The sequence below is a fragment of the Myxocyprinus asiaticus genome, chromosome 7 (assembly GCF_019703515.2).
Source record: "Myxocyprinus asiaticus isolate MX2 ecotype Aquarium Trade chromosome 7, UBuf_Myxa_2, whole genome shotgun sequence".
In the NCBI taxonomy this organism is placed as follows: domain Eukaryota; kingdom Metazoa; phylum Chordata; class Actinopteri; order Cypriniformes; family Catostomidae; genus Myxocyprinus; species Myxocyprinus asiaticus.
In genome coordinates, this window is record NC_059350.1 from 40741914 (window position 1) to 40752046 (window position 10133).

A 10133-nucleotide genomic window follows, 5' to 3' on the forward strand; every position below is an offset into this window, starting at 1 on the left:
AAGGAGAGAGAGCAGAACAGGACACGGACAAAAACACTAACAGTGGATAAGGACAGGCAAACACACACACACACACACACACACACAAACAGGATGAGCCACTTCCAGTTGGGAATGAATCACCCTTGTCACTTCTCTTCCCTTACTATTAATTTCACTTATACTTAAGCCGAGAGCAGTTTCACCATTTGTTCTGATTTAGTACAATTAGTGTAAATCATCTACTATTTATTGCAGTCTTTTTTATTGTAAGAGCTTGACAAAACTAGTGCACCAGAACCAAATTACCATGATTTGTCATGGGTAATGTAATGTGGAGCTCCTATAATGTGCACTCATTGCTGGCTGTTCCCTTAGGGTGAGTTGAGCTTATTTATGCTAATGTTAATGTGCTTATATACATGTTATTATCTAGTCTCTTTAATAACAGATTGTCCCTTAATTAATTTGTAATAGCTCCCTGCTGATGAAATAGCGTATGTTGTGTTTTCAATGCTAGTTCCCAATGTGGAATGCTGGTCTACCAGCCAGACCACCATCAAACCAGTATAAACCAGTCTAGACAAGGAATTTACACTGGTCTAAGCTGTTTTTTTCAGTGGGGCTACCATTGTGTGCTGGTCTCTCTATCCAAGTTCTGTTGGTCTACAAGCCTGCCCAGCAATAACCAGCATGAGCCAGCCAAAAAAATCTTAGAAATTCATACTGCGCCTAGCTGCTGCCTTTTCTGCTGAGCTGCCATTGTAGATTGTTCTGTAATTTTTTGGGGGATTATGTTTTTATTTATTGCTATCTTTTTTCTTTCAGATTCCGGAGGAGATGTCAAGCTATAGAAACTCTTACATGGAGCAGGGCTTGAGTCCAATGCGGATAGAAGGGTTGACGAAAGACTGTGGTTCTCGTAGCTACCAGAATCTGCTCAAAGACAGTCTAGATGCCCTGCTGAAAGAAGCCAAGGACAAGTTCAAGGGTTACGACAGCTGCTCAACTCCTGAAAATGCTGAACTTGCATATAAGAAGGTGGGGGATTTGTACATGTACACCACTCTTCTCCAGTAACTCAGACACTTCCCATTTTGTCCATTTCATGTTCATTCTCTCTTCCTTCCTTTGATGATTTGTTCTTTCTCTCTCACTTGTAATGGAAAAGTCATGTCTTTTTGTCCCTACATTACTTTTTCTTTCTCTCGGGTTGTTTTGTGCGAAAGTGGCCAGTTACATGCCATTCCCAGCTCTGCTTTGTCCTACAGCCCACCATGACATCAATTTGTCGCCTGTTCTAGCACTACACACCCACAACAAATTCTTCTGAGCTACCCGTGGAGAACTTCACAGATCTTTACTTGAAATCATGTTTACAACCGCAGTAGTATCATGTTGACACTCATGCACATAAGTACTGAGATTATTGTGCTAGAACTGTTAATGATTGTAGCATCAACTCCTCTCATGGTAGGTTCAGGACGGATCATCTCTACGGCAGTGGAAAGTGTGTGTAGAGGTGCCTGCGTCGGCAGAGGAAGTCTTGCAGCGTATCCTTCGAGAGCAGGAACGCTGGGATGAGGACTTGATAGATTGCAGGGTTGTGGAGACACTGGATCATAATGTGGAAGTCTATCAGTACGTCAGGAACTCAATGGCGCCCCATCCACCCAGAGACCATGTAGTGCTCAGGTGAATACAAACACACATGCACGTCTTCCTACTGACGAATTATGCAGGTTCTTAGGCCACAACTTTAATTTCAGAAGCTTCCATTTGTGTTCATGGGCTATAAATGTAAAAATCCTAAGAGTGTGTTCTTGTGTTGTGCTTTAGATCGTGGGTAACGGACTTGCCTAAAGGAGTGTGTGCTTTGGTGTGCATGTCGGTGGATCATGAGAGTGCAGCAGTGTTGGGCGTTCGTGCTAATGTTCTGACCTCTCGCTATTACATTGAACCTTGTGGACCTAACAAGAGTCGACTCACGCACAGCTCAAGAATAGATTGCAGGTAAGAGCTGCACATTAATCTCAGGATCTGCCACAGATGTATTTGTTTTATTGCACTTTGTATGTAATTTATGTATTACTCGATGACAAATATATTGATGTACAAATAAATGCAATTATTTTTTATTTAATTAATTATAAATAACTAGAGCTGTCAGAATTATTGCGTTAATGCATGATATTAATTTAAAAAGTTTAACACGTTCATTTTTCTTAATCGTGATTACCGTTAATATAACATAAACCAGTATTAACACTTGTTGTGAGGGCGGAATCTTTGTAATGTGACACATGAGCGCTTCACTGTCAGTGATAAGATGGAGAGATGACCTCTAAGCTCTATTTGATGTACAAAACAAACCAAGATGGGACCTATGTAAGGCACATTTTAACTACCACAGAAGCATGCCAAGTCTTAACAACCACTGAAATGCATAATAAGATGTTTTTGTCTGCAAGCGTTGAGTTCAAAGCGGAGTTTTACGCTGGCGCTGACGCTCTGACGTGAGTCATTAATGCAGCTTCATAATTGTTGTAGAAAAGTGCATAGCCACAGTCTACTGGCAGATTAATATTGTGGAGGATGAAAGTTTACGAGATTTAATTCCCATTGCAATGAATATGCAACCTATGGGGAGACTTGTTCTTTCAGTCAGTCAAACTCCCACTTAGACTTTAGGAAACGTTTAATGTTACTTGAATTGGTGCTGTTTTAGTGCATTTCTATCTTTATACTGTGGAAGGCTTTGTTTGGAAAATGTTAATAGAGCATTATATTGTTACATATTGTTTTGTTTTCTTTCTTAAGATGCAAATAAATGCATTTTGACAGGAAAAGAAGTATAAATGGTGTCAAATTTCAGCATTTTCAAAATCTGCGAGATATCACGATTATCTACAAAAAATTATGCGATTAATTGTGATTCAAAATTGTAATCGATTAACAGCACTATAAATAACATTTATGTACTGAATTTTAAATATATATGTATATTTACATTTGAATATATGTGTAAATGTTTATTTTTTATTTGTAATTAAATGTAATATTTGTATTTAACAAAACAATAGTATATCTTTAAATAATAATTATCATTAAATAAATATATTTTTAATTCAATTTAATTTATTTTATTTATTTATTTAAATGTCATTGTTTTTATTTACATAAAGTACATTTAAATATAAATGATATAACTCACAATTTTTTGTTTTGTTTTAGGGGTCGTTGCCCTGAATGGTACAATAAGCTGTATGGACACTTGTGTGCTTCTGAGGTGGTGCGGATACGAGACTCCTTTACCTGCCTGGACAAATAAACATGCACATACCTAGAGTGTGCTTTGACCGTTAATTTTTCCTCACAACAAACTTTTATGCTTAAGAGGAAGATTTTAAACTCCCTCAACAACATACGGTCTGAGCCCTTTAAATGATATGGACAGAAAGTGACTGTACCTAAACCTACAAGCTACAAAAGTCAAAGGTCTTGCCATTTTGATTGTCATGGCAATACATCAAATGACAAGCCTGAAAGACTAGAAATGGCGTGCCTGCTGCTATGACATCATCATTGACATTGCAATGTTTGACCTTGTTACTGATTATGTCGTAGTGTGACAACATGACACCAGAGGTGCTATTGCTTCTGAGAAGCTTATATATATGTGTATTTGTGAATGACTATGTGAAAGTGAGCATGTGTTTGATATTATAAGTTACATGTAGTAGGTATGACACGTTTTGTGCGCACAGTATGTATGATTTGTGACGTATGCATGAATTATTGACAAATGAGACATATTCCATGCACTGGCAACCTGCTGCAATATAGTGTTAACTATTCTGTTTGTGTGTGTATGTGTGTGTGTGTCACTGTTACACAGTTATATAAGTGTCTGCAAAGCTGTGTACAGTGCTTTTGTTATGTTTGTTATGTCTGAGTGAATGGGCAGATGGATGGATGGACAAACAGATGTTTGTCTACACTGAGAACAGATGGTGGTGGCTGGATCACCTATGAAAAGAAGGACAGGAAGTGTTTGATAGAGGAAAAGACTAGTGCATGTAGACAACAGCACCTAAACCAAAGCAGAGACCAATACAACGATGGACCAATTCTTCAATATTTAGAGTAAAATAGAGGAGTCAGCTCCAAGACTCCAAAACATTATGTAAATATGATTTACTCACAGAGGCCTGTGATTGGATGAAATGTCGACTAATCAAAGTATTTAGAACTTAAGGACTAGTCAAGGAGCTCAACCATTTTTATATATCAATCTGTGAAAGGTGTGAGTTATGAAAAACTCAAAGGACAGGAAAAGAATTCAGGAGCGTTTTGTTTAGGTTGGATATAACATGTTTGACTTTAAGAAATAGAAGTGAAAAAAGGCTACCAGGGGCAGCAATTTTGTCTGATCAGAAGATGGTTGAGAATGTATGAGTAATGAGTTTGTGTTTGTATGTCAGTGTTAACCAGAAATGAAGTAAAAGTCTAAAATAATAACAAAGTTTGCATATACACTCATAACTACACACAGGGTTATAGCCACACAGCAGAACAGAGTAGGAATGCTGTGATCATCAAACAGATTTCCTTGACTTACAAATGAGGAACAATTTGTCAAATAAAAGTCAGCAATATCTGCAGTATCACACTGCCAAGTTCTCAAAGTGGCTGGATAGAAGCTAGCGTAGAAGAAAGAGATAGACATGTTTTATTTGAGCCCAGCACTCCTATTATGACATGCTGTTTGACTGGGCCCTGGGTTTGATGTCCATACTAGATTTACTACTACTTACCGTGCCTGTACACAGCGGTGTATCATAAACGTGTGTAAGTTAAGTGTATGCTGCCAAATGGAGAATAACGCATGACAATGACAGTTAATTTAAAATTCCCTGTATTTATATCACTCATATCGTGTTTTGTATGTATCTTATTTTATTGTAAATGTTACACTCTAAGTTACAGAACTGAGAAAGCTGTTTATCTTTTTTATTAATGCTATATCTGTACAGATTAATCATGGTCAAAATGCACTATTAAATGTATTAAAAAATATGAATGGCTTTTTGTTTATAGTTTCTTTGAGCTTTACAACTAGGGGTGTTATTGATTAATCGACAGTTGATTCTTTGTCATAAATAATTTTATTAATTAAACTATCAACTGTTGGTTAATTTCTGCACAAATGTGTTTAGTATTACAGTGGCAAGAAAAAGTAGGTGAACACTTTAGAGTTAGTTGGTTTTCTGCATTAATTGGTCATAAAATGTGATCTCATCTTTATCAACATCACAAGTATAGACAAACACAATGTGCGTAAGCTAACAACACAAACAATTATAATCTTTAATGTAATTATTGAACACATGCCATTAAACATTCACAGTGTTGTGGAAAAAGTAACTGAACCCTTGGATTTAATAACTGGTCAATCCTCTTCAACCAAGCACTTCCGGTAGCTGCGGATTAGACCTGCTCAATCTTCAGAAGGAATTTTTGACCATTCTTCCTTACAGAACTGCTTCAGCTCAGCCATATTTTAGGATGTCTGGTGTGTACGGCTCTCTTGGTCATTCCACAGCATCTCTTTTGGGTTAAGGACTGGGCTCTGACTGGGCCACTCCAAAAGATGGATTTTCTTTTTTTGAAACCATTCTGTAGTGGATTTACTTCGATGTTTAGGGTCATTGTCCTGCTGCATCACCCAACTTCTACTGAGCTTCAGTTGGTGCACAGCCACCCTGACATTATCCTGTAGGATATCTTGATAAACTTGGAAATTAATTTTTCCCTTGATGATGGCAATTGGTCCAGGCCCCGAAGCAGCAAAGCAGCCCCAAATCATGATGATCCCTCCAGTTGTGATTATGTTTTCATGTTGGTATGCAGTGCCCTTTTACACCTTATGTAGTGCTGCGTGTTCTTCCCAAACAATTCAACCTTAGTTTCATCAGTCCTCAAAACATTTTCCCAGTAACACTGTGGAGTGTCAAGGTGGTCTTTGGCAAACTTCAGGCATGCAGCAATGTTTTTGTAGGAAAGCAGCTGCTTCCTGCATGGTGTCCTGACATGGACACCATGCCTGTTTAATGCTTTCCGTATAGGAGACTCATGAACAGAGATGTTAACCAGTTCCAATGATTCCTTCAAGTCTTTAGTTGTCACTCTAGGGTTCTTTTTTTACCTATTGAGCATTGATTGCCACTTCTAGGGAGAGTAGCCACAGTACTAAATTGTCTCCATTTATAGACAATTTGTCTAAATGTGGACAGATAAATATCTAAGCTCTTTGAGAAATCTTTGTAACCCTTTCCAGCTTTATGCAAAGCAACAATTCTTGATCGTAGGTCTTCTGAGATCTCTTTTTTGCGAGGCATGGTCCACGTCAGGAGATGCTTCTTGTAAATCAAAGTCAAAAGTAGCTCTAACCAACACTTCCAATCTTGTTTCATTAATTGGATGCTCGGTTTGCCTTCTCCTGACTCTAATTAACTTTTGTTGACATCATTAGCCTTGGAGTTCACATACTTTTTCCAACTTACACTGTGAATGTTTGAATTATGTATTCAATATGTACAAGAACAATACAATAATTTGTGTGTTATTAGTTCAAACAAATTGTGTTTGTTCATTATTGTAACTTAGATGACGATTAAACTTGTTTTTAAGACAAATTTATACATAAATGCAGGTAATTCCAAAGGGTTCACATCCTTTTTCTTGCAACTCTATTTACACTCAAAAAATATTTCAGTCTATATTAAATATGTACACATTTCAACTGTATGACAAATTTCCATCAAACTGTACTGAGTCATCTTTAAATAGTGTACATATCATGAATTCAGAATAAATTTGATTTCTAAACATTTCAAAATGTATACATTTTAAACAGTACAACTTGGAAAAACAACTACATTTGCTTTTGCATTTAATAAACTAATTGTTATACATAGTAAAGTTAAGCATATTTAAATAAACAATTTATACCATTTGTTTAAATCTTTTACAAGAAATAATTTTTTGATTTTCCGTGTACATTATTAATGATACTAAAAATAAATGCATTAAAATAAAGTGATCTGAAAATGTATTAATAGATAAAAATACCAATATGTCCATTTGTGAGGATGCTTAGGCATTTATATAAATTGTAGTTAAAAACTGGCTACATGTCTATAGTATCTGGTGTCTATTAACTTTTTACGATTATTTGATAATTTGTTAAAATGACAATTTGATTATAGAAATCCCTAAAAATTGACATTACTATTGTTACTACTATCAACTTCATCTTAATAAAATAAATGCATTTTATGCTTCACCAAAGGCTTTGTAGCAATAGATGATTACAAAAAGCAAAAATGTTTCTAAATTGAAAGAAATGAAAAATGGCACATTACATATTTGTCTGCAGGGAGTGAAACAGCTGTGTAGCTGGTGATCTCACTATCTGCTTACATAATGCATCTAATAGCACTCAAACAAAAAGGGAATTGTGATTACAAAGCCTGCAAGCTGAGGCCACTCATAGACACATAATCATACCAAAAGCCATACCAATCCATCCCAAATACCTCTTACTCACAAACACACACACATGCTCTTAAACACTTTTCCTGCAATCTGTTTTCCATGAAGTGTAAATAACCCCCTTATGTGGTCACATTTATGAACCATTTCAGCAGAAAACACACCTATATACAAATACAGTTGGAATGCTCTTCTGGGAACTGAAAAACAAGCCAGGAAAGGATAGATAAGATATGTGTGTGAGACAGAGAGTTGGGGTGGAAGTATAAGAGAGAGAGAGAGAGAGAGAGAGGTAGAACATTCCAAAGTTTTCCCTTTCTCTTCTGAGAATGAACTGGAGGAGAGTTCCCACATTGATAAATGTTAGCGCTTTAATGTGTAAGAGGGAAAACAGATTCCTCAAGATTGTGTTACACCGATGTGCGTGTGCATGGTTTGGCACTTAATGCAAGCGGTCTGACAAGAAAATAACTATGCACCAAAGAGAGTAGGGGAAAATCAGAGTGGCATGTATGAAATCGTTCCATTAAATAGCCCTAAAATGGCTAATGAAACATTAATAAATGATTGAATGTGTCATTTCTTTCTTTCAGTAAACCTATTTTTCCTAGGCTCTTGTACAGGGCTGTTTCTAAGTATATGGGGGCCCTAAGCAAAATCCTTCTTGGAGTGTTACATCATGCATTAGGCATTATGAATACATTATAATGTATCAAGAATACATTTATAAAGTTTTATACAGACTTTATAGAAAGTGTAACCAAAGATTTGTTCTCATATCACAATTGTAATTTCCAAAGAAGCATCCTGAAAATAAATGCTTTGTGTGTTAACTGTATCCATGCTCTTCTAACTAAAAGGTAGGGACATAATTCTCTTAAAGGGATAGTTCACCCAAAAATGAAAAATCTCTCATCATTTACTCACCCTTCATGCCATCCCAGATGTGTATGACTTTCTTCTGCTGAAAACAAAGGAAGATTTTTAGAAAAATTTCTCAGCTCTATAGGTCCTCACAATGCAAGTGAATAGTGGCCAGAACTTCGAGCATTTATAGGCAGCATAAAAGTAATCCATATGACTCCAGTGGTTAAATCCATACCTTCAGAAGCGATATAAGTGTGATTGAGAAACAGATCAAAATTGAAGTTCTTTCTTACTAGAAATCTCCGCTTTCACTTTCACATTCCTCTTTTGTTTTTTGGCGATTTGCATTCTTTGTACATGTCACCACCTACTAGGCAGGGAAGATAATTCATAGTAAGAAATTACTTAAATATTATCTTGTTTCTCACCCAGACCTATTATATCGCTTCTGAAGATATGGATTTAACTACTGGAGTCTTGTGGATTACTTTTATGCTGTCTTTGTGTGCTTTTTGGACCTTTAAAGTTCTGGCCACCATTCACTCGCATTGGATGGACCTACAGAGTGGAGATATTCTTCTAAAAATGTTCGTTTTGTTTAGCAGAAGAAAGTCGTACACATCTGGGATGACAATAGGGTGAGTAAACAATGACTGAATTTTCATTTTTGGGTGACTTATCCCTTAAGTCTATGGAGGTCTTCATTTATTGCCTGGTAGAATCTAGCCAAAAGTAACTAAACTTTGTTTTAATTTGATGCTCTTCTTTTTCTTAAGTTTACAAGAGATTTTATTTCAGTCAATTCCCCAGCATCATTATACATATACAGAATAAAAGATTAACAAGTGGCCCTCATTACTGAATTTGTGTGTGTTTGACAGAACACGGTAGACTAGCAAATTACGTATTTGTTATGATCCAGCTGCAAGGGGTGATTAATACATTTCACAGACTTGTTTTGGCTTGAGAGAGACAGCAGTGGAAAAACTTAATGGGATTCTGTCTCAGGCACTGAGATCGAGCTCTAATGTGGGTGAACAGTGACACCTAATGGTCATTATGAGAACTTCCAGCGTTGTTCAACGGAATTTTGTGAACAAAATTATCTCTACTAAAACTACGTTCACCTCATGTAATTTTGCTATATTGCAAATTATACTATGATAATTTAAAATAATGGCCATACTTTTTCAACAGCTAATCTGCCTTCAGTTCAACCATGTAGCCTACTTTGCCAAATTCACTGATAGAAACAAAACAACTAACACTTTAAACATGCCATGTGCCCTACAAATGCAAAGCAAGGTACAGTATGTTTTTTTTTCTCATTAGGACTCTACAGTGTCAATTCTAAAAATGTCCACAGGGTGGCAGCACAATGACAGAAGAAAGACATCGACACGTACTTCATGCCACGACATTCTCTTCAGCAATAGCAAGACCAAATCTGAGCCATTAAAATTTATTTCAGAAAAGGTAAAGGCATGCAAGTCTAAATCGGGCCAGCCTGATCTAACAGTAGACTTACCAACTTTAAAATCAGACTAGACGTTGGCTTCACAAACTCACTACAAAGTACCTAAAACAACTGACAGATTTGCATTAATATTAGTGACTGAATCAGGCTGATAAACAGCTGCAACATGCAGCAGTTATGTAACCCGTTTGAACAAAATGTACAAAAACAAACTAGAAAGTTGCCAAATCAGTTAGTAATAAATGCTTATAAC

The 10133-nt window shown here is 36.4% G+C and overlaps 1 protein-coding gene across 2 annotated transcripts in view; it reads left to right on the forward strand.

Moving 5' to 3' along the window:
* The window catches only part of LOC127444116 (rho GTPase-activating protein 7-like), a 165493-nt gene extending 160435 nt beyond the window's left edge, over positions 1-5058 (forward strand). For both annotated transcript variants that reach the window (XM_051703316.1, XM_051703318.1), the window contains 4 exons: positions 808-1020; positions 1457-1674; positions 1819-1992; positions 3214-5058. In XM_051703316.1, the coding sequence (XP_051559276.1) occupies positions 808-1020; positions 1457-1674; positions 1819-1992; positions 3214-3310 (702 nt within the window). In that variant the 3' untranslated portion in view covers positions 3311-5058. The remainder of the gene's footprint in view (positions 1-807; positions 1021-1456; positions 1675-1818; positions 1993-3213) is intronic.
* Positions 5059-10133: the final 5075 nt, after the last annotated feature.